The following is a 25,977-nucleotide window of genomic DNA, read 5'->3' on the forward strand; positions in this document are numbered from 1 at the left end:
ACAGATGCAGCTACACGTGCTGGATTGCTTGCCTCCTTAGAAATCCAACAGCAGGCTTGCAGAACACAGTGCATGCACTTTTGCAGCCATTTAAAGTACTATTTTGCCAACTAATCCTCCTAGCTGAAGTGGGAGGATTTTGTTAGAAGACTGGAAAAAAGAGGATAAAAATGCAAGAAGTTAATTGCATCTAAAATAAAAGGGTTGTTTTGAAACTATTAGTTTTTACAAAAGCCAGCAAAAGACCAATTTCTGTAGCTCTTCAGGGAGTGAAATCTCCCTGTTCAGAGGTCATCAGAATGCACCTACATTATATTCACAATGTTGAAATTGCACCTTGAAATTTTACTTGACTTTGTAACTTCAAATTTTAATTTAATTTTAATGTTATAATTTTAATTTTATAAATGGACTTGCTTTTTCTTCTGCATCAGGTGAACAGGGCTATGTATTCTACCATCCAGCAGGGGAAGAAAGGGAAAAGCCTTTTGCATTTCTGTCCCAAATATGTAATCAAGCCAGGAACAGCATTACATCCTCATCATGCCAGTGCTTGTGTTCCAGTGCAAACATTTATATGCTCCGAGCTGACTGGTTCTTAAAACTGAAAGTGCTCTGTCAAGAAGGCATTAGAGAGAAAAGGTGAAAAAAAAGAAAAAAAAAAATCTTGTAACCCTGCATAACTAGGTAATAGGTTGTATGTTTTATTTCAAGACAATACTGAGCTAAAAAACATCATACTACTAAAGATGACATATTTCAGCTGAGACCAGTGGAAGGGGTAATTCCAGAAATCTCCCAAGAGTGAGTCTCATAATAGTTTGCCTGCCCAGATTTCCCTGGCCACTTGAACTAAATAAAAATCCTCTTCACTGCCTATCTTCGATCATCAGAGAAACCTTATCACTGTTATTCAAAGGTCCCATTTCATTACAGTTGTAACAATATAACACTGGCTAGCTATACAATGAAGGACTATATGCAGCTGCAGTTTGAACAGTATTTTAAGATCTTTGGAAAGGAAAGGTCCTCATTCAAAAGTATTATAATTTTTGGTTTTACTGTAGGTTTCATAAACGTATTTATCCAAGATGATGATAAAATTGGCAATACTGCAACTCAAGACTGACTAATCTTTAATTACATGAGTTATCACTCAGTTTAGTGCCACAAAAATCTATCAGGACCATACCTAAACACACTAGGAATTCTGTTCCAAAGCAAAACATAAACAACATTTTAGTGTAATACCCTGACGCTTGTAATTTGATAAATGCACAGCAGTGCAGATATACTGTCAGGGACTTAATTGTTCACACGTAACACTGCTCAACAAAAAGTAGCTATTTATGATCCTGAAAATCTGAAAAATACAACACAGACCAGATAGCTAATCAGAACACTCAACCCATTTCTCCACCCATTTCTCTCTAACTAGCAGAGCCTATTGATCAACAGACTGAGACTCTTCCAGACCTTCACTGGGTTAGGAAATTAAACTGAAGCTTGGATAAAAGTCTTAAGGATCGTAATAATAGCTGGCTGCAAATAAGACCTGTAAACCCCAACAAATGTCAACTTAACTTGGAATAAGAAAATCAAACCACATAATTCTTTTACGGGAAGGAATTTCCAAATATATATATATATATATATATTTCTGAAGAAAGTACATGTTATACTTCCACCTGCTGGCCACCTGCCTGGAAGATTGTATGGATCTCATTCTACTAGGTGGAGTGAGAAACTAACGAAGTCTTTCCAGGCAAGGTTTCAGGAACCTGACAGTTCAATTTCCCATTGAAATATAAACTGCTCTAAGATACATTTTCTGTTTTGTGAAAATTGCACTTTTTTTTAACATAGAGGCTTCCAAAGAAAAACTCCTGACCATTTCTAAGTATAATCCTACCATATGTCTGATCAATGAGCAAGAGGAGGCTTTACGGTCCTGGGAACAAAGCAGGGACTGGAATGCAGCTTGCAGAGGTTTCTGGCTCCCTTACTTCCCGAATTCTGATCCACTGAGAAAGCAAGCTAAGAAATCCATTTACCTGGCACAACTTGTCTTTCCCAATGACTGATCAATCTTTGAAAGAAGAAATATAACTGGGCTGAAGGTGTTCCTGTGCCTCCTCAGTGCACACACACAGCAAGAATGGCAGTTCAGCTACCAACAGCCCTACATCTCTTTTTCCCATCTCTAAAATTTATTACTTTTTGGTTTCCTTAAAACAGATTTTCTTTGAGCTGCTGCAATCTGTACCTGATTGAAATGCTTTTACTCCTTCTGGAAGTCTGTAACATTGTGGATTTCCCATAGCTATGGCCAACATGGTAGACAAGATGCAACTTGCTCCACCTGAGCTGTTTTTCCTTTCCAATACACTGCTCAAAGAAGCTTGATGCTTTCATAACTTTATCTGAATGATCCACATATTCTTGTTTTTATTTTAGAAGAGCAGTACTTCCTGCTTTTAAAAATCCGCTGACTTTATGGCCAAAGTGTGGGAAAATCTTAAGATATCCAGACCATGAAGCGTCAGGAGTCATGCAAGTTCGGGAAGATGGTAAAACATCACCGAGCACATGAGAGGAGGTACATTCCCATATTGGGATGGGATGGCATGGGCCACTACTGCCCTGTTTCTGTGTATTTGCTCAGAATTAATGATTTAGCATTGATTTGACTTCAAAAAAGATGATTATGAGTGGATGATGTGAAGCAACAGGCACCTAAGCCATCTCAAGAACAACCAAAGACTGCAGGGAGAAATAATATTCTCGCAGTATCTTTAGACACTAACTAAAGATAGGTTCCTGTTTTTCCAACTGAAATTTCGGCACCAAAGTTAAGAGCCTGAAGCCATGAAAAAGAGGTAAGAAAAAGCAGGGCTAATTTTCTAATGCAGTAAGCTGGAAAGGCATATTAGAGCACTGAGAGAAGTGCATTGTTCCATGTTGTACTTTTTGATGTCTTTCCTTATTTTTTTAAACCACTGTGAATGGGTTTCAAATTTTGATTCAAGTTAGTCCTTCTGCCAACTTGTGGCATTCTTCTCCCTGTATATGAAGTTTCATGCTTATAGGTGCTCTTTCCAAACTCTTAATCAAGAAATACCTGGATCAGCACCGATGGCTTTGACCATCATGAGGTTAAGAGATTAACACAATGTAAAAAGTAATTTCTTCCTGTAAGTGCCTCCATCCCCATTTTGGGAACCTTACCTTTGGGTAAGACTAACAGCAGCATTCCAACCAAAAGGAGGCATTAATGCTTGTCTAGGAAAAGTGTCTCAATGAGCCCTAGCCCTGCACTACACACCCAGGAGAACGCATAAGGAAGGTCACATTACCACAAGGACTGTACTAACCTAGAGGAAAAGTTATCTCCACATTCAAAAACATAAAAGAAAGGATGGCAAAGAAATACAGACTGTGGATGGGCTACGGTATGTGTGCACAGTGACTGGAGGTGATGAAAGGCCACGTATCAAGAGTGCTGCAGCTTTTGCACTTCACTACAGACTGCCAGCCTTTTCTCTGGAGTGGGAATGAAGTGCTATCAGATTTGAGTGCAGGAAGAATAGTGGGACAGGGCTGTGGGAATTCTGGAGGAAAATGTAAACATGGAAAAGAGAGAAAGAGGAGAGAGTGAAGGCAATCATGGGAAAGGTAGCAGTGTAGTGACTCAGGATAAAACACTGGCAATAAAGCGAGTGATTTGGGGGAGGGCATGACAGAAATATCCCAGAAGGAAGTGAGCGGGGTCATCTAAATCTCCCCTCCTCACCCTCCTGCTGCTCACAATGTAAAAGCAAAAAAAGCCATTTAGATAAATACAGCTGAGTTTGGTAAAGGGCAGGTCCTCATTTTCTTCCCTTTCCTTGCTGTCTGCTCCCCCATTCCACCATGGTTCATGCTTGAGTGCAACACCCTTAAAATCAACGGGGCCTCAGTTTATGAGAGCGTTGTCCTGAGCATCCTACATTTTTCACTCCTTCCAACAGGATTACTTGGCAAATCTCTCTTCAGCTACCTGTAGACACAAATTCATTAACGGCTTTTCAAGAAGCAGTAACTTTGCTTACAAATGGCTTGCTATTTTCTGGACACTGTGACACAGGTCACACCAAATAATTCTCTGCTGCATTTGTTCTTTTATGACACGGATCAGCTAGCTCCTACTGTATGTAACAGTTCACGCATTAGCAAACTGGCCATCACTTTTCTCTACTGAATCTCATTTAGTACCACTTGGTTTTCTCTTCGAGTGCACCATCTCTAATTTATTATACAAATTGGCTAGGATAGGGGTATCTGCTAGGATACAAGAAAAGTAACCCTTGGGAATGGTATAAAGCATCCTCTCAAAGAGCCACCTGCCAAATCTCAACAAGCACTTCTTATGTAGCTTTGCTACATGAAGTTAGATGCTTGTATTTCTTGTGTTTGAGTATTTGTCTTGGTTAAGCTAGAAAACTTCCCACCCAAATTAGATGGACAAGGAACAAGGTCAAATTTTTGCAGCTGACTGCCAGCAGAATTTGGAAGCTATCAACAAGATCCAAAGACACACAGTGTAAGCCCTTGTGTTTAGTCGTGGCTCATTCCTCTCAGGCAGTCATCTGTCTCCTGAGGCAAAGTGATGGGCAACATTTTTCATCTCACTTGAGTAACTATATCTTTCAGGCTATTTTGTTGGAGTAATTCTGATTGTCACCATGTACTTTGATAGCTCAGACCTCTGAACTGCTGTGGGAAATCTCGAAGGTCTTCACCTTTGTGCGTTCCCAATTACTAGTAAGTCCTTAAAACTGTAAGACTATCTTGGCTTTTGCAACTGGCTGAGGCTTGAAGGAGATGGAGACATATCTGAAGCCTTTCTGGGCGCTTTAAAGTACCGTGTGTAATTGTAAAATTACATTGTTCTTAACCTGTTTTTGTTACTGAAGTGACCATCAGCTGCTAAACATCACTCTCGTCTGCCAGGCAGATCATTTCCATTACCCAGAAGTTATTGTGACTTCAGTAACATACATTAGGGAGGACACTGCAAGTCATCAGTCATTCTATCTCCTTCCACAGAAGCATTCCAGGTGAATGTTAGTAGCAGCTAAAAGACTAAATAGCTAAAGATTTCCTCACTGATTCACCACATAAGAAAACAACCAACCCTTCTAAATGCAGCTGGCTCCGACTCATACAGATTGCCCTGCAGTTCAGATTCAACAGACCCTCCTGTGATACACTGCAAAGGAAGAGATGTTTTCAGCTGATTTCACTTGACTGGCAGAACTTGAGCTCACACCAAACTTCTTGTTCTGCCAAGGTCAAAGACACTGTATTTTTATTACTTATTTTCTGACATTTCCGTTCCAGCCAGCGAAGGCTAAGGTGATTTTATCAGTGGGTGCTTGCAAAACCCTACCAAGGAAAGGCATGTAGTTCAACCCTCTCAAACTCAAGAGCTCACACCTTGGAAGGGAGTAATTATCTGCACAGCTAACACACAAAAGGAAATAAGGCGATTGCAAACCATCTTCACGACCATTTCCTACACAGACTTCAGGTTGCTTCCTGTAGTAGAGATGGCACAAGCCGGAACAAGGCACTTCTGGCTGCCCTACTTATTTTTGTCAACTTTTTCTGAACTTTAGAATCCTCTGATGTTACACACATGCCCTCTTTCCCCCAAAGATATTATACTTTAATTATATCACTTTTGTTTAACAGCTCCAATGTACTTTCTTCAAATAGTAACTACTATTTAATGCTTGTCTTCAAGCGCACTCAGAAATGGCTGTTGAGTCAGAACATGCGATTTTTCAATTCAGGTACGTGTTCGAGACAAGCAGACTTCATAGTGGCAAAGGCTAGAGACCTCATACTGTACTAAAGCATGAAAGTTCATCATCACTGATGTATGCCACAAATGATCACCATGTCAGAAAACTTGAATACTTCCTGGAATTATTCTGCCTCCTCATTTAAAAACATTTAATTTTTAGCAAATATATTTCCTATATAAATAACAGTGAGTAGCTAACAAAGAATAAAGGTGTTTAATAGAATCAACTTCCAGACTAGTAATGAAAATTAGCCTATCAGCAGAATCGATTTGTAAGATGTATACCCACCAATAACACAGAACATTATTACAACAATGCCTGCCTCCCACTTACCTAAAAGATTTCTGAATTGAAACCTGCAATAAGCCTGCATTATTGATTTGCTATAAGAAAATGAAATATTAGAGATACTCACTTTTACCAAAATAATTCTTGCTAGCTCTTCACATACAGGCTTTTCTTCATCCTTCTTCAAACCTTCTAATTCAAACAAGGTATTGTAATTTTCCAGCATTTTTGTCATTATCTTGTTGCAGATCTCCTGTTCTTTTATACCTTCAAATCCAGAGGGCACGCTAAAATTGGACAGAACACAAAGCAGAGCGTTATAGGTACCCAACATACAAAAGTTCCTGCACAGAGGCTCTGTAACATTTCAGTTGTGGATACAGGCTCGCTAGCAGGCACAGGAAACTTTTTATTGGAGAGGAGGATTGTGTCTATGGTGGTAACAACTATCACGGTTTGTTTGCAGTTTTTCTTACCGATGTTAAATACTGTATCTGTTGGTCAAACTATCTACTCCACAGAATCTAGGTAGAGATCTAATTGAGGCAACCACCAAACGAGGTACCACCAACTTTGCTAAAAGTTGGGTTCATGACTGCAACAGAGACAGCACGAGGCATTTAAATGCTCTGAACTGTTAATGGGAAGAGTCAGATTCCTCCAAAAAGTGGTTTGTGATGACCTCAAAGGTATACAAGAAGGATCAGTCAAAAAATTAAGAAAACCCACATGCTGAGCAGAACACTAAAAGTAAAAGTTAAGCAAGATCTTTGCAGCTTCAAGTGACCCCATGCTGTACACCAGATTTCTTAATCTAATTTTTGAGTTGCCATTTCTTTTGAAAGTAGGCTCATAAGTCACAGGGCTTTTTAAAACATGAAGATAGAGGCTGCCTTCTGCAGAACAGCCTAAAAGATTCATATAAAAAGAGGTTTCTAACCTCCACTTTCTGGGAGAATAACCAACTACTTGGCTGCAGAAGAAGCAACTTCTTGCTCTCTTGAAACAGGCCCCTGTGCAGCCAGAAATTGCTTGCCAATTAAAGGCACACACAAAAAAAAAGGCAAGATACTGATTTGGAAGAAGTTGTGTTCCAGTCTATGCTCCTTTGCCTTCCTTATGTGTTTCACAAAACCCTGTCATGTGGTAAAAACCACATATTACTCACAACAGAGCACACAATTAACTGAAGCATCTAATGATCATCTGCTGGAATGTAGGCCTTCTGCATGTTTTGTTGGACTTTGGTGTGCAAAACTGACTTAAATTCTGTTTTAATGCAAAAGTAACACCCCTGAAGAATGTTCTTCAGCATTTAAAATACTTCTCCAATCATCCAGTGTTTGCCATTGTACAGCATTTCTAGCAGACATACTTTCCTCTCAATAATCCACTAAGTGGCTGCATGGATGTGAATTTTCTAAAGACCTTATAAAGTGGCAGAGACCGTAGATCAGGAGGTACAGAAAACACAGGGAAGTTTTCAGGGAAGAAGCAGGGGAGCAAAAACCAGAAATGAAAAAAGTTTCAAGTATTTTTTGGCTGAGGACAACTAGTGATTGTACAAAAGGAAAAAACTACCCAACCCTCCAAAAATTAAACAAATGCCATCTGAGCTATTTTACAGGGATGTAACTTGAAAGTAAACCATTGTTTATGATAACCAGCAAATTAAAATTTACAAATAACTATCTACTGTAAAACTGTAACTATAGTTTATTGGGGCCAGATGTGCATTTCAACAAGAAGGCTCTGAAAACACATGCCCCCAGAAATTTGCCATCAAAAAGTGCCTTCTTGTAGGAGTTGCATGCCATTGATCCTTCTCAATATTTTACTCTCTGCAGTACATCTACATGTCAACAGGGAGAGGATCCCACTGCAGCAGAACGTATCTTTGTAAACTCCAGAGGTGAATCTTTACTGCCATCATTTCAACATTCAATACATGCTAGAGTCGCAGGACCTGAAGTTTAAAGGAACTGGATTATGTTACACTGCAGAACATTGCCAACTAAAATGTGTCAGTCTCAGCTGCCTTAAATAAATCCATTGATTTCATTAGTGTGGAACCTGGCCTCAGATTAAATAAAGAAAAAATAGGACAACTTCTATTGATGGATGTGCATGCACACTTGGGCCAATTCACTTTAACGAATATCATGTATTCGTTAGTAACGTAAAAGATAGTAACTGGCCTGAATAAAAGAAAGTGTATGTATGCAATAGGCCCACGCAACCATCCTGATTTAAGGAAACCCTGCTTCCCATGCTAAATGATGTTGGCTAAATGAGTTGACACGGCGCAGAGCTTGCTTGATAATTCAGGCAAATCCTGACTGTTACCTTCCTGACGTGTTTCTCCAAAACAGGGTACCACTTAAATAAGCCTGGCACCCCTATGAACCTCATTCCTAGGAAATGGACTGAAAATGTACTAGAGCGAGTTCAAGCCAAAATAAAGATGCCAGATAGCTTCAATGAGTTTTAGAGCAGAACCTTGACTTAAACCACATCTGCTGGGAACTACAGCCAACACCTCCCTACTGGCAACAGCTAACACCAACACACTCTTCCTGGTTGAAAAACCTCCCGGCCTATAAAGTTTCCACAAAGTACACAAACAGTATTTAATTTCTGCACAATTCCATGGCTTTCTTGCCCTCCCTTCCCCACATTACTTTGTCAGTTAAACTTTGTTAAATCAAATCTGTGAAAAGTCCAACATTTTATTCTGAACAATTCTGTACATGTACGGTGAGATGCATATGCAGAACACTTTGTGATATGCATATACAGAACATGAGGCTAAAGCTCACGGCTTTAGTCTTTTTTATCACCCCTCTCTGAATGTAACCAAGCAGAGCAGCATGAATTGTTTTATTTCAATGGCCATGGAACATCCATTGCCATCTCTCTGCCACTTAAACAGGTGTATTTTACAATGTGTCTCATTTATTTTTTCCTTTAATTGCTGTTATTAGACCTCCATTATGGCAAGGACTATTATACTCTCTGAGCTATCCATGGTGACCTCTTCCTTGCAATAAATCTTCAGCTCAGCATATATAAGTTTAGATTATGAGCACGCACCACCCTGCATACTTACACAAGTTAAAACCCACCTGTTGCCACACTGCACGATCCACCAGTCTGACTAGACTTTTCTGAAAATGTGTGTAAGAAAAGAAGTTCTTACACTTCTTACACAAAAGGGACGCAGCTTTTCGTAGTCTCAAAAGTCGTAATATCTACAAATTTTACTTCAATTCACTAGAAAAACCCAGTCCTATGAGAAAGTATTCTCTCACACTACCGCTTTCATGATCCACACCCTACTCCTTGGAAATTTTTCATATTCTTTTGTGAAGACCTTGTTAAAACATTACAGTAAAACTGTGTTCATAGTCATGGTTCCTTTGTCTAATTTGCATGTTAATTGGGCACCGTAACTGTGTTGCTTTTAGATGCACATCTTACTCCAGTTACAAAATCCTCAATGGCGGGACTTGATCCCCTTATAGCCACGTATGGACGAACTACTTCAGTAGCAGCACCAGCAACAGCAGCAGAACACCAGTTTCACTACCAGAAACACATTTTCTAGAAGGGGGACATGAACCTGTAATTTCTGTGGTCATTTCTAGAAGAAAAAATGTTGATGGATTCAGTTCTGTCTTAGAGATTTGAGCTGGAAAACTCCCACTGAGTTCTTGCAGTATCTTGCAAAGTCATGAACAGATACATAGCATAGGCAGTGACAGAAGCAAATTCTCTAGTGTCCCCCTTTAGATTCCTCAGACACCCTGCCCTTCCCAGAGAGATGCTCAGTGATCTCTGTGCAAAGCACAGTGGCTCCACATTAAGTATTTGGAAAAAATGTGCTTTGTCTAAACGAGGCACCAGCATTAACAGTATCTGACTCAGTCAAGCAGGGCCGAGCGCAAAGGTGCATTAGTACCACAAGTTTTGCAGGATATTAAAGATACTGAAATTATTGGTGAAGCCACTTTAAAGCAGAAAAAGCAGTAGTTCTCAAAGTTAAAACATTACTTGGGAATAGGATCAAGTTGTTAGCCCTTCATTTCAAAATATGACACCCAGCAGTGTTTCACACTTTTGCACAATGTCCTACCAGCATGCCTGGCCCACCCACCTCCATGCCACTCATGTCCATGCAGTCCAGTGCTCACTTGTTCTTTTGGTTCTTCCAGACCACTTTGAGCCAAGAGTGTGTCTGCTTCTATGGGGATGTTCGAGAAAGGTAGTCTCAAACGGGTTAAACCACATCAAAGCCCTGTGTCACAACTCTTACTCAGAACTGAAGTGACCTGAAGTCAGATTAACTCACTGTGAATGAATTACTTGCATTTCATGCGTTAGTTAAATGAATTTACCTAAGGGTCCCTGTAAACAAGCTGTAACAGGCTAAATGCAGAGTGGGCTTATGAGCGAGTGAATCTCCAGACTCTACTGCGAGTGGTGCAGTAACACATCCAAACATGATTGCAACCAGCACGAGACAGGCATCACCAGAAGGCTCTGTCACCATCCACCACACCTGAGAAACTTGCTTCAAGTGGAAACAAGGGCCAGGAGGACTTGGGATGTAGTCATCTGCTTGCAATGAGCTGGACTGAGATCACTGAACTGATTTCCCCAGGCAACAACTGCTGACAGCTCCCTGTCACAACTGAAAACCAGCAATTTCCATGTGAAAAGGTGCATCTCATTACAAATTCCCAATGGTGTTTGACCCCACCCTGTCTAAGATGAAGAATGCACATTACCGTTTCCTTAAGTGGCTTTGCAGAAGTAGCTTGCATGGAATGACAGCACCATAATCCTAATTTACAAACCACTGAGGGCTATATGCTCTGTCTTCTCTGACTGCTGCTTTTGCTGTTTGTACAGTACCTTTTGTTGAGGAGCACCACAGTCACCTTACCGTTCTCCGAGGGGATCCCACAAGAAATGAAGGGACACAGAGGACAGGGAACACTACATGGTTTTTTTGTTTCTCCAGCCCTCGCAAAACATCTTCATTAGTACCTCAGATGCCCATGAGCCCCTCGACAAGCACGACTGAAGGTTTTGAGAGCAGAGCTGCAGTAATCTTAAGAGGTTACAACTTCAGGCAGTCTGCTCTGTCCCTCTAGACAGACATTACTGTGTCTATAACAGATGTGACCTCATGGCCACAACCTGGCCCTGTACTTCAGCTGATGAAAGTGATTTGTCTTAACACGCTGGACCACAAACCGGTGCAGCTGAAAACAGGCACATATTCGTATCTGCAGACTCTGCTGCAAGATCAGAGGCTAACAGGTAGCTAAAGATACAGCAACGCTAACTTGAGGTAGGTATTCATCTCAGTGTGTGTGTGTCATTTACATGCTCTGCATCATTTACAAACATGTCTCACCAGTTTGGACCAAATGCAAGGACATATGTCATTACTGAGATTTTACGGAAGTATCTTAGCTTCTGAGGCCCTGGAGAATCCCACGAGGCATCTAACTGCCTCCCTTTTAAAATCTGTTCCAGATTATTTTCTGTAACATCAGATTTAGGAGCCTAAGTCAACTCAGTCATTCCATCTCTGTCTACGTTACTTACAGCAGATGCATAACGCAAAATGCAGGTAATGCAGGTAACGCAGGTAACACAAAGCAGTTAGAGTGGTGCTGCCACAAAGACTATACTGACTGGCTTCATTTATATGCAAAACCTTTTGCTCCAGCAAAAGCTCCATTTTTCATCAGGAAACTGCAGGGATAGTAGGCATCTTTGAAAGTGCAACCTACACAAAGGGGGACAAAGGGCAGTCCATAGCCTAACACCAACTCACAAAGTACATCACTCTCATCTCCAAACATTTCTAAACAGAGGCTCTTCAGAAATGCTCCTCATGATTGTATTTGAGCTGTATTGTTGAGCTCAAACACCATTTTGTTTTGCACATATTAAGAAAGAGTTCTTCACTAAGAGGGTGGCTGAGCACTGGAACAAGGTCCCCAGGGAAGCGGTCATGGCCCCAAGCCTGTCGGTGCTCAGGAAGCATTCGGACAACATTCTCAGATACATGGTTTAACCTTTAGGTTGCCCTGTGCGGAGACAGGAGTTGGACTCGATCCTCATGGGCCTCTTCCAACTCAAGATATTCTATGATTGTAGTTTTTCCTGTGAAACTGCTCCTCCACTTAAATTCTGGGTGTATGCTTTATTGCCAATCCTCAATCAAGATCAGAAAGAACATTTTCAACCCACAGCAGTAACTTATTTTCATGGAGTTTTTCAACCAAAAACTAAAACAAAAAAACACCCAAACCAAAACGCAGAGCAGTGTGCTAGGATGATACAGCTGGCAACACTTGCAACTTATGCAACTTGCATTTCCTATTGAAATAATCACTATTTCATTCAAGAGATGAAATAGGAAATATCGTAACACCTGGCACTGGACAGATCATAAAAGAGAAACTTTCTCAACTGAAACTTTAAGCGTTGGGTGTTCACTATGAGAACAGAGGACTTGAGATGGAATTTGGCCAGAACACCCCTCCACTCACGAAGAGGGCAATGCATCTTTAGCAACCTTCAGTTTATTTTACATATAGGCCATTCAGTGGACTCCAGATGACAAAGCTGAGTACAAAACAGAAAAGAAACAGGAGAAGAACACATAAAATTATCACAGAAAGGCTCAGCAATATAGTCCCTTATGCATTTCCCAACGAGGAGGCAAGCTCTCATGAGTGTTTAATATGATTACAGATGAGAACATTTACGGCCTTCCTATATTATGCATGATGCTTTAAACTTGCATCATAGGGTGTAGCATACTGAATTCTTATGAAAAACAACTCCTTTACCCTGCTGGCAGATGCAGTATTTAAAATCTATACAAACCCTGTAAGAAAGGTTAGGTTGCATGCTCCAATTTGCAATAATGAATGTCAGAACGACAATTTGCAGTACTTGCTTTGACCCTGATCCTGGACTCACATTTGTTTTTAAGACTGACGAAGACTGATGCAGGATTAGGACTGCACTGCCTGAAAACAAAGTCCATTCACATAATTTTTCAAAGGTCAATGTTACTCACTGAGGAGTTCTAGTTCAGTTCCTCTGCTTTCACTTCAGCTTCATATACCCAATCTGTGTAGGTTCCAAGGCTGCTAGAAGCCAAGCCAAGACATTCATGGAGAACTTTAGATCAGATTTTAATTCTTACAAATTCAGCAACACAGTGGAAATCTGTTTGAATCTCTGAAATACCTACAGCTACCCTACAGACAATCTACATTTTCTCCATACCTAAAGACGATCTACCTTTTCTCCATACCTAATGCTTTCTTGTACAACCCTTCAGGTAACTTCTGTTACATAGTCATCGTACAGAAATAACTGCATCTATCTTTAGCATTTTAACTGGATACATCCATTTGCCAGCCACTTTTGGAGGGATGTAGCAATCCCCCGCAACATGCTTATTCTCTGTTGGAATGAAACACAGGTTAGTGAGGGCTTGAATGATGGAGGCCACACACACAGATCATTCTTTGAGAGCATGCTGCAAAAAAGGGTGCAAATGGACCCTCTGCTTACTCCGTAACTGGTAGACCTCATGTCTCTTACCATCCCAACCAAAGGACAGGATGAGTGCAGCAGCCCCTCTGATACCCAACTCCAAGAGAGCAGAGAGGAAGAGAGAAAACCCAGCTGGTCCTCTCCTTCCTCTTCAGCACAAGCTGTGAGAGCCGAGCGGAGACACACAGCAGGCCGTAACTAAGGCTATGGCTCTACAGGAGCTGAAATTCAGGTCAATCGACAATAACTTCCTCCAAGAGTAACCACACTGCAAGTGTTAATACTCCACACAGATTAGCCCAGTGACAGAAAAGACAACTATTTATGTTCCTATACCTTCATGCTCATTGTTCCTCAAGGGCTGTATTTCTCTGTATACTTGACCTTTGGCTTCCATCACAATAAATCTGAACAATCCAAGTTGGAAGAAGACAGCGCACTATACCTCAAACCATCATATTTTCCATTTTAGAGCTGTTTGACCTTGCCCTTTACATTTTCCTATATCTTACATCACACTTCATTACAAGGAATGCAAATAGCTATTTTCTCCCCTCTTCTATTCATTAGAAATACAGAAAGCACAAAATAACCTTTCATTAGAAAAGCACTTGCTGTTTGACAAACTGCACTGGTAAGGAAGCAGGGGAAGTAGTGGATAAGATAAAAGTAATACGGGTTGGAAGTTTAGGAGATGAGATAAATTACTGAGAACATGACGCAGAAAAATAGAATGAGATGAAGAGAATTAAAATAAAGTCCAAATGTCTGGAAAGTGGCCCAAAAGTGAGATTTATTCAATTGTTAAACAGCTTCAGTTATGGAGTAAGAGATAATAGGTTTAAGTAGCTAAAATGTCACTAAAAATACCTTGTTGAAAGCAATCCTTCACTATCAGCAGATGGGCTTTATCTTCTCTGACACTGTGCATTAACCACACAGGATCTGATGCTGATTTTAGACATGAGTGTGAATTTCTGACAGAAAAATCTCAGATCTTCCTGCTTCAGCAGTGTAATTGCTGACAAGCTGGATGCTAAGCCTTCTTTCCTTGTCCCAGAGAAACACCCCATACACCACTCTGAACAAACAACGCAAAGCAAGAGGAGTGTTCGCTTCAACCACCTGCTGATATTTAATTTCTGCAGCTAGTCTCTCTAGGGGCTGCCTGTAGCCCGTAGTAAGACAGCCCTTGCCAAGCAGGCTTCAGGCAGCCTTACTCTGGAGCTCTGAATTGCATTCTGAGGATCGCTCTCTGGCTGCTCGGCCAACCAGCTGGCTAAGCCCAATGCCTAAAGATCAGTGCTGCAAGTTTTTTCCTCCTCCTATCAAATCTTTGTTGATACAGATGGTCACAGTTCCAGCAATTTAAGACTGCATCCATTAACACATGAGAAAAGGGTATTTGAACTGTTGCTCACAATCTTTGTGTCTGGACCACAATCCTGAACTACCTTGAAAAGATCAAGATCTGATGAAACACATAGCTGAATTACCAGATGGTGAACTTTAGTTTAAATAAAAATCTACATCCATAATTCTGACATATTTGGGTCTTCTAAAAAACACATTAGCAGTTTGTTAAGTGTCAAGCCTTGCTTTCACTGCCTCTTTTGCTACATGAGCATTTATTTCACTGTGTGTCACAACTGCAGGGCTGGCTGCATTCATGTACAGCCACAAGATCCCTTGTGTTTCCATCTCCAGTGAACTCTGCCTTTCTCAGTCTTCTGCAATGGAATGATGTGACTCTGCCCCTCTTACACACAGGCCCTATACATCACAAAAATTGTTACATCTTTTCTATGTCATCTTAGGAGCAGAGATCAGTTGAGGCAACAACTATGCAGCTTTTAAGAAGTATGCTTTGGTTTAATCTTAGGAATGCCAATTGCAATTCCAAACTGCAACTCTCCGTATTCTACACCAAAAAGTATGCAAAGCTAATTTTTAAACTTTCCTGAACAAAGTGATGAGTAAACTAAAAATTATTCTAATAGCCACTTGGGATTTTGAGTCATAGAGATTTAGCCATTGGACTCAGATTCTTCTAATTTATTTTGTTTGTTCTTGACTCCACTAATACATTTAGACAGAAATTCCCAAACTGCCTATACAAAGGTAATCCTTAAATATTGTTTTGCTTTTCCTTGTCAGAAGTTTGCAGTATTGTGCTTCCACTAACTCTCATATTCATGCATTCCTGCACATACTGCTCTCTTTTGAGTTTTCTTTCTTTTGGAGAGGAAGACAATTCTTTTCAAAATATGCTTTATCTTTTTGTATTAACACAGTGAACGCTCTAATCCTGACATATTCACCTTCATCATCCATGAGCAACATCTTAAGACGAGGCAGCAGTGTAGTCACAAGGACAAGCTTTGGTTTAAATGTCTCATCTCTGCGTGTTCTTTCCTAATCAATGGAAAAAGATATGCTCCTTTAAAAAGGCAGCAGGCAGCATCTAGCCTAGGTATGTGGAACTGGCTCAATACATTACAAGGAACTTAATTTCTGTCTTCTCTCTTTAAAGAAGTCTACTTCTTTCCACTGGCTACAGAGCAAGCCTAGGGAGATAGTGTCATTAGGCAATTAATCTAATCTAAGTCTCATTAGGCAACTCAGTATTATTCCAGAGCGAAATTTTAAAAGGATCAACACAGATCTGACATTTGCTACAAGGAACCCACTTGTCTCTTTTCGCTGATATCACGCATCTTTCAAGACTGATGACTGAACTAAACTCCCTATGTATCTCCCATGTCCTAGATCTTGGATGCCAGCCAGTGGGTGTATTACAGACAAGACCAGGGTGAAGATGCTAACGGTGCACTGCATCACAGCAGTGACTCAACAGAAACGTTCTCACTCAAGTGTGTTCTTGCACCTGGAAATAACTCTTCTCGCTACCGCTGCAAGCTCCACTAGCATGCACAACACGTTGTCTTCACCACAAGCACCAAGGTACTGGGCCCAGTGAAAGAAACTAGTAAAACTAGTGAGTTCAGTAGAGAAGTCTCAAGAGGCCAGTGGAACCCCATAACCTCTGGACCAGTTTCTGAATATACTAGAAGGATAAAGAGCCCAGAATCATCAGCATCCTGAGGACAGACACCAGATCACAAGGCCAAATTTGCAGAGACTACGCAGTATCCACCTCTAGAAATTATACAGCACCTGGCTGCTACATAGGAGTCCTTTTCCCCAGGTATCCTTTCTTAAAGCCTTCTGCAGAGAAGCATCCATATTATCTGATGGCAAAGGAAGAAAGCTGTATGAGCACAAGTCTTGCACTTATACAGTCTGAAGGCCTTTCATTGTTATACTCCTGCTCTGCTGTCAATGCAGCAATAGGAAACTGACCAACTGTTTAGCAAAAGAGCAAGAGGAGATGGGAGAGCAACTCAACTCCCATTCAGCTCAAACAATAGCTTTAACACTAAAATTCATCACAAAGCCCCAGTCATTGTGTCCATTTGATCACCCTGACAGATTAGGGTTCTGAGCTACATTTCTGGCCATCTGCTCTATTACACTCTCTGTCAACATATAGGGAAAAGTGAAAACTCCAACTTACTGAAAGCAGTTTGGTCCAAATACAGTGGCAAGATTGCAAAGGTTCATCCTGTTCTCTACATGATGTTCAGCAACCTTTATCAGGAACTGGCACAGATACTTCAGCAGGCAGTAATGAGCATCAGGCAGTTCTTTAAGGAGTTCTTTCAAGTTACTTTCCTTCTGCATGTCATTTCTAGTGTCTAGGAAAAACAAGAGAAGAAAAAACACATGTATGGTTTTCTACATTGCTGCCAATTTACTTACATGGGTGAGCAAGCAGTGGGATCTAAAATTTAGTCTTATTTCTGTTCAGAGACACAGAATCCTCCAAACCCCTCAATTTTCCTCAGGGAACCTGCACCTTTCTCCTGAGGCTCACCTTGGCCACCACTGGCACTGTTTCAGGTTCACCTTTATGTTGTAACTGTTTTCCTGAGCACAATCAGCAGTGGTCATAGCTAACAGCATTGGAGCATGTTTATTCCCGTCCAGTGCATAGCTATATCTGCTTTAACTCCAGCTCTACCAGATCTCCTGCTTCCATGCCTCTTCTGGATGTTATCTCTGCTTTCCAAACCCCGTCTCATACTCTTGTTTTAGCTTCCCCTCCCATGAAAACCTTCAAAAAGAAGAAAGCAAGAACAGTAAAACAAGCAGGCTCCTGAAATGCAGGTGTTGTTAGAATAACAGTACTACAGTACTTTCTGTGGGTACATTTTATGAAAAGCTCAATTTAGTATCTTTTGTCAGAGTGACAACTCTGTACTAAGTCTTAGGCGAGGAGTGCTGCTTACAGAAAAAAGGCTGTTCAGGGCAGTGTTACACTCTGTAACGAGCCAAAACTTGGCCTAATGTTAGAGCGTAGCCTTGTTATACTATACAATCTTCCAGAATTTAAGTATGGATAAAAGTTTCCCATATACTGAGTAATATCAAAGTATGACTAAGGTCAATTTTCTTTCATGCAGGTGTTTGTTGTTTTGCCTTTTTTTTTTTTAAGCAAAAATGGCACGAACTTCACAGATGCTGTGTTTATACAGACCCAGGCAGCGAACACAAGCTTGGCCTAACACACAGCTTCTACTTAATTGTGTTCTGCTTCTGGAATTGAACTCAAAACCCGCAGAATTCTTTGCTCCCCTCCTCCACCCCAAAAACACTTTCCAAAAAGTAATCTGTACCCACCAAAATCTTGGGCTTACATAAAAACAAAGTTTTGAAAACAATTCAGTATTTCCTTCCCTTTATGCCAAAACAGGATGCCATAACGCTTGGAAATAATTCAATTCTACTCTCCACCAAAATGAAATTTCACTGAAATTCTCACATATGCAGAGTTCTTGGGTTTTTGTGCAACAGCATTTTCAGACAGAAGACCTCAGGCCCTAAAGGTTTTCCTTAACGATTTAATTATAAGCAGCATCCATTAACATGAGGGAAGCTATGCATTTCTAGTACTTGTTTTCTTTATTTATCAGCCTTATAGGTTGATGGTGTTAATGGTGTAAGACTGTTGTTGGGTAACTGCTTTTTCCTTAGAGATGTACTTTAAGGTTTAAAAACAGCTCTAGTGGTTGGAAGGTTGTCTTTATTCCACAAAGCCAAAGCGAGCTCACACTAAATGCTAACCCTCTGTGTTCTCTGTAACAGATTGCCTTGTCCCAAAGTAGCTGCTGGTTTACCATGGGAATACAGACATCCTCCCCATGCTTAGGGTAACAAGGTATTTTTTCTTTCAGGGGACGTTATGATCCTTAGCAAGGAGATTCACCCAGCATTCAATCAAAACCAAACCTTGCGCCATCTTCAAGACTTGTTTTTAGTCAAGAAGTTGTAATAAAACAGGCTGCATGTGAAACAGTTCAGCAACTAGTTGCTGCCTCTGCTGTACGCCCTGCTACCAGCACACAGAGGAGAAGACGTCCCATGCCTTGTGTTGCATGAACAAAGAACATTTTACATTTCCCCAACATTTTTGTGAGGGGGGGAAAAAAACAAGAGGGGGGGGAAAGGGGAGGGAGAGGAAAAGCTTTGAACACAGTGTAAGGTATGTATAAACGCTTCAGAAGTTTCCTCTTTGTTTTTACTTTTCATTTCCCAGAAATGTTCCAGGGCTGGGTTGCGCAGTATTCCAGGGGTAGAGTGCTTTGAAAAGTTGCTGGCTGTGTAAATTAGCAGTCTGTATAAAAATACCTGAAAGTGACTCCTGAGAACTCAACCATTAAGTTGCAACATGATTTCTGTTTTACAATCAGACATTTCTGTGGCTAATAAACAGGACTTATCCCGCATATAGTTTGGGAAATAAATGAGTATTGTATGTATGTACTTGCCACTTCATACAGCTGAACCTGCGGGATTTCATCTGCTTCCAAGCTTAGTTTTCCTGCCTTACATGACATGCATAATACAGTACATGGCAAGAGAAGCCTTTTTATGTATCTGTTTTGGTACCACAGACTTAATACGAATTCTTTCATGACAGCAGGCCAAAGTTTAAAATGCCAGTCAAATTACAGGACCAAACATTTCAACCAACCGATTAATTATATCCTATTCCTCTATAGCTAAGAAATTAGCTCCTTCAGAAAAGTCAAATATCAAATATGCATGAAGCAGATGAGCAAAAATCTTATTTGCTTATTTATCGCAAGTATTTCTTTCAAAATTTTTTTAGAGCTATACAGAATAAAAACAATCACGACTTCACTACTGTGAATCAGCTTGGTAACAGTAAGAAATCTGATTTATCATTTTTATTTCTGCAGCAAAATTTCAGGATGCTTCTGAAGGCTGTATTAAACGGAATAACAATAAGGAATTTAATTGTATTTGCACTGATCAAAGTGGACTGGACAGTCTCTGATTTGATTACTAATTATCTTTTCATGAAGCTTAAAGAAAAACAAAGCACAACTAATTTCCACATAGCCAGAACATTAAAATTCACCTCCTAACATACTTCTCTTCAGATAGCAAAACAACTAGCACATAGTGTTTTCTACTATAAATTGCTTGCAGTTATGATAAGGAAAGCCAAAGCCATCTCTTGGAAAAAACACACCTCTTCCACCACCATCACCCCACCACCTAATTAGGGAATGCCCTTGAGAACTAATTGCCTCTCTGAGCCTCCCACTGGGGCTTTAGATTGACAGGTACTTTTCCGTTTACTGAAGGATTTTCCATCCCTTCCAAACTAGAGAGATGCTAATAACCTCTACAAAACATTCTGAACACAGGTTTGCACTCTGACAACAAACAAAGCTATTGGCCTTGTGGCATCAGTTGTATTTGGTGGGTAGGATGTCCCTGTTCATTAACCATAATATATTATGTGGTGCAGATCAACATCAGAGATGCTTATCGCTGGGCACAGCCAAACCTTTGTTCATTTCTGTACTTTCAAGAACAGAGACAGGTATCAGATCATAAGATCTTGAGAAATTACCCTAATTGAAGGACACGGAGACACTGAACAACACGAGGCAGCAAACCCCATTTACCGAGCCATGAAATTCCTTGTCCTTGTGAAATGGGAGAAAGAAAATATGGCTTTCCCCTCTCTCCTCCTTTTCCAGTGAAAAAGCAAGGGAAGGAACTCAAGCCTTTCTCCCAATACAATCAAAAAATCAAAATTAATTTGATAATTCTCCTGCTGCTGGCAGTTATTTCACAGATTTCAGCTTTATTTTTAGAAATTACTGTTACAATTCGTGATGAATTTAGAGAGTGACATGCATACACAGTATTCCATGCACTCTGTACATTTTTCAGGACAAGTATACATCTGCTGTCCATGACCATATTACTTAAAAAAAAAAACAAACAGCTTTTCAACTTATTAGAGAGCAAAAATAGTTTTGAGTCATGACAACCAAATGCTTGGAGCATTCCTCCTCCTTTTGTCCACCTGCTAGACAATTTTTCAATTTGCTTCAAAGTCAATCACTAAGGTTTACTCAGCTGGTACTGACCATCAGAGAAACATTAGAGCACCAGAGCTGTTTATACTACCATACAGAGAAGCATCAAGTGTACTAAAGCCCTAAGCTTATGTACATGCCGAATTTTGTGAAGAACAAGCTGTCCCGGGGAAGTCAAGACTACCAAGTGCAGTCTTTCTTACTCAGTCAGATTAAAGGGGGTGGCACGAAGCTAAGCATATGCTTCAGTCTCTGCAGCATCTTGAGACAAGACAAATGAGCTTGTCAATAATGGAAACAGCAGAGTACCAGATTTTCAAAGGCAATTCAGGAACCTATATTCAAGCCATATTTCCAGATATGCCCAGCTACCAACACACTCGAGATTTTCAAGCACAGTACAGAAGGTCTTTTGAAAATTTTGCCCAATACAGCAGAGAGAAGGAGAAAGGAGTAAAAGGAGAATGAAGGCTAAGAGGAAGGTGTTCTCAAGGCAGTCAAAGGCATTTGCTTTTTTATTTTGGGAGCCTGCCAGAAGCCATGCGAAGCAGACAGAACCCCAGCAGAGGTCTGCAAGAGAAGCCTACCTAGATGAGCAGCCAGGAAGGGCTTGAAACCAGGGATGGGATGGTGGTTTCCGGGCTCAGGAAGGGAACAAACCCAGCAGCCTCAGGCCATGTCTAGGCTCAGCAGCAGGAGGACACAGAACACAGCATGACAGGCAGAGGGCCAAAGAAGGGCAGTGTGGCACCTCAGAAGTGAGCTAGCGACTCGCTACTGAGGGACGAGTCAAGGAGACAACTGAAAAGGACAGGCAGTCTCTCTAAAAATGTTAATTAACTCGAAACAGGAGCCTCAACAGTGTAGGAGGCACAGACATATTTGCAAGGGTGTTTTCAGTCTCATTTAATTTCAGTATACACCCACAGATCACAACAAGAGGGACATATTTTCCAATGGTTCATCCTATTTCTGAACATATTGAGTTTCTTTGAGATGCTACAGACATGATCTAATTCCCCAGTTCATCCCTCTTCATGCTACTCCTTCCCCCTGCAGAGCATGCTGCCTGAACATCACTAAAGGTATGGATGCCTGCAGACAGGTGTGTGTAATTGCTTTGCTCTTGTCTCAAATGGTCTGACCCCAAACAACTCCAGCCTGGAAGCACTGAAACCATATCAGCACGGTGTCATGCCCTAGCTAATTATCTCTGCTGTGAGGCGAGGAAGAGTGTCTAGGGCTCAGTGTCATGCTACCACGTCTGCATAGCTTTCACCTGCCTTGCATACTACCAGCTTGGAGAGCAGACAGAAAAGCTTGCATCTGTCTGTAGCTATCAATGTGCCCTAGGAAGTTAATCTTCAGCACATAGCAACAGGTTGTACATTGCAGTACCACTGCACCAGCTGAGCTGTTGGAGGAATCAAAGCATTTCTTTCCACCTCCACAATCTACGGGAAGTGGGACTCCAGTCTCTCTCTGCCAAGAAGCAATCTGCTTCAGACACGATCCTGCCTCAGAGGAAAAAAAAAAACAAACAACAAAAAACACGCCTTGTTGCCATCAGTAGCAGAAATGCTGGAAGTCCTCATCATAAGAAGGTTGTCATCACAATCCAACTTGAGACCCCTCACTCTGCATCATTAAGGCACTTTGCAGAGCTGTATTTATGCTTCACTCCGACATATTGGGAGCAGAGCACTCTCCCTTCTTTTGCGGCTCTGCTGAATGTCATCATCTCCATAAGAAATCCAGTTCCAAGAGTTTTTACTGCATAACAAACATCTTCTGCATGTAGAAAACAGAAGTTATTTCTCTAGTTTGGAACTAGTCCTGATAACACCAAAATGGCAATAAAAGCCAAAGGAAAAGGTTAAAATCATACCAGAAGAGCCTGAAGAACCATGGACAACTAGTGAATCTGATTTGCTGCACCGCTGCAGTTACCATGGTTAAAGGGCCAGTTCTCATCTACTCATTTTCACACTCATTTATTCATTTTCACAGTCACTGTTCAGGTTGAAATTTGACCTCAAAAATCCCCCAACACAACCTATATTTTTGGCTCTGCTTGTTCACGTAACTCAAACAGCTGCTGGCTACTAAGCATTCCCTAAACTGACCTGTTGATCCAGAAGGGAGCTGCTCCTTCCCTTCCACCACCTGCCATCCCTCTCCCCAAAACTAGCATGGCTGTTCATGGGCACCAGACAAAACTTTGCCAGCCATGGCAGGCTGTGAGCAGGAGGAGGTATGTGAGATAGAACTTGCATCTAGCTGCTGCTCACCAAAAAATATAAATTCTCTAGGATGGAACAATGTCAAGAAGCCAGAGTGATCAAATAGCATTCAACTTAATTAGACTGAGTCCCAAAGGAAGACAAGACCCCACATTTCACTGTACCCCCACTGGAGGAGGGAATGCAACAACGACGACAAAAAAGAAATTCACATAAGGGAAAAGCTTTCTGTAAGCTGAAAAGTGAAAGTACAGCAGCAACCTGCCTTGCTGAAAGCAAGTGACCTGTGAAAGGGGCTAAGAGCTCTGCATACAGTTCCTAGTATGTACAAATGTCTTAAGAGTCAGTGACCACGATATAAGAGATAAGGAATGAAAAGCCAGAAGGAATAAACAAGCTCAAGCAGGGATTGCTGTACGGAAGCTGCTGATTTCTTCCAGCCGAGGTTTCTGAAAGAAACTTTCACCGCTCTGTAAGCACGGCCTATTTTACATGGGCAGGCACAGCTCTGGTCTGCAGTGAAGCCTTAGTCACAGAAGAGATTGTAATGGATATTTTTTACCCCAGGACTCCCTGCAAGGAGCAGCCTTCATATTTGTCAGGCACTCTGAGGAGACCGGCCAACACAAAGATCACTATCATTGTGTCCCTGGCCTGCACTTGCTACACACATGTCCGATCAACATCATTTACAGAGAGAGCCCTTCTCAGCTCCCACTGCCACTGACCTTCTCCAAGGGCAGAGACAGAACATCAGGACACACCAAACGGCCTTTAGGATATGCTATGTGATGTTTTCTGGAACTGAATAGTCTTGGCATTACGCTGAGTATTTATATAACAGCAACGCGTCAGGATTTGGGGGCAGCGTGCAGAGCTTCGTTTCACACGACGTTGCACAGGCTGCAGAGAGCATGCCAAACCAGCTGCGTGGGCTTCCTGAACTACCAATGGGTCAAGTTCTCTCTTTTTCATAAAACAACAGATTATTTACTCTTTGGTTTGGTAACAAAGATTATACCTGGAATTAAAAAGGGTTACAGCTACAGGTAAAATTTGTAATTTTCAGTCCAGCTATTTTTAACTAGAGGAATCACTCCCTAACAATTTTTATAGGAAGTAAAGTAACTGCGTGTTATTCTCGGGCCAAGATCTCAGCTGTCTTAAAAAAATGCTGATACCAATCCCTGAAAATATTCCAAAGGAACTCTAACATAATCACAAAAACACTATTTCCCATGCAAAGCTTCAACAGGAGGGAACACAGAGGCTGTAACAAAGCTTGTAATTGCCTTCACCATAGACATGCAGTGAAGTGGCTCCAGATTCAAAGTTATTTTTTAATAACCTGTTGGCTCAGAAACAGCTTGACCTACTTTCTTCATAGTTTACAAAAAGAACACCCATGCACGCACCCTCTTGGTACCATTTTGCAACGAATACCCTTGTACATACTTTGATAACTGAATAGATAACTCCTCCAATCCTGCATAGCTGGTTGATCATTTAACTATAAACAAAGGCCCATCTACCACTTAAGTTAATTTCAACCCAATGAAAGTCATCAGTGCCTTTCATAGCAACTCATTTATGCTGTATTTTTTAGGGCATGAAAAAACGCTCAGCTTTCTTCAAACTTTACAAGCCTTCCCCTTGCTATAACAGCCAATCCGGCATTTTTCAAATAAGATTTTTTTTTCTAATCAAAATTATAATGGAACTATAACTGGAGCTTATTGTGCAATACAGGCAAACTTAGCTATGAAGACACGTCACAGTTGGACTGACTTTTGCAGAACTGGGTTCATAAGTTACACCAGTAACTGTTTTTGAAACAAGAAAGTTTGGTGGGTAAGTCTGCTAAGTAAGGATATCTACCTCATTTCCATAGAAAGTACTGGGGGGATTTTGCATTTCCTGTGGGAAGCAGGAATGAATGAAATTTTCCACAAACAGCACTGTTGACAAAGTACATCAGTAGTTCTGGTGCAAAACACTGATATGACCTTTGTGGGGACAGTGACGTAGAACAGCAAAGGTGCAACTTAAAAAAAATTTCCACTTAAATGGTGATTTATGAGAAAGAACATGATTAAATACAGCTCATGAGTCAGACCTGGTGAAGTCCAAAAGACCTAAAAGAAAGCACAGCTATGACCAGAAAAGAGGGACTTTCTAAAACAATGGCACCTTCCCACACAACGCTTCCAGAACCCTACCCTTGGGCCCCAGACAACTTTACTAAACGAGGAAGGTATTTTACACAGCCCACATACAATCTGATTACAGCTGAAATGCCTGCACTCAAGGGAAGGCACAGAGCTCTTCTCCAGCGCAGCCTCAACAGTCTGTACAGCCCCAAACAGAAAAGACAGAGAAGACACGGTCGTGTTCTCCCTCCTCCAGGCAATGGCTAAACTTCATCTCCACTGCAGGCAAGAAAAGCAGAAGGGAGACCTCAGGACAAGAATGTGAGAACTTTGCACTGTCTTCCACTAGGGATGCATATCAGGGTGC

General features: G+C 41.0%; 1 protein-coding gene across 11 annotated transcripts in view; it reads right to left on the bottom strand.

Annotated features, from left to right (window-relative positions):
- Window positions 1-25,977, bottom strand: part of FAM13A (family with sequence similarity 13 member A) — a 142,212-nt gene that overhangs the window by 109,305 nt on the left and 6,930 nt on the right. For 10 of the 11 annotated variants that reach the window (XM_076336754.1, XM_076336748.1, XM_076336752.1 and 7 more), the window contains 2 exons: window positions 17,311-17,491; window positions 6,268-6,427 (listed from right to left, as the gene is read on the bottom strand). In XM_076336754.1, the coding sequence (XP_076192869.1) occupies window positions 6,268-6,427; window positions 17,311-17,491 (341 nt within the window). Of the gene's footprint in view, window positions 1-6,267; window positions 6,428-17,310; window positions 17,492-21,804; window positions 21,852-25,977 lie in introns of those variants that run through there. The other variant, XM_076336753.1, reaches the window with a different exon arrangement.

This window comes from Aptenodytes patagonicus, chromosome 4 (assembly GCF_965638725.1).
Source record: "Aptenodytes patagonicus chromosome 4, bAptPat1.pri.cur, whole genome shotgun sequence".
NCBI classification, from domain to species: domain Eukaryota; kingdom Metazoa; phylum Chordata; class Aves; order Sphenisciformes; family Spheniscidae; genus Aptenodytes; species Aptenodytes patagonicus.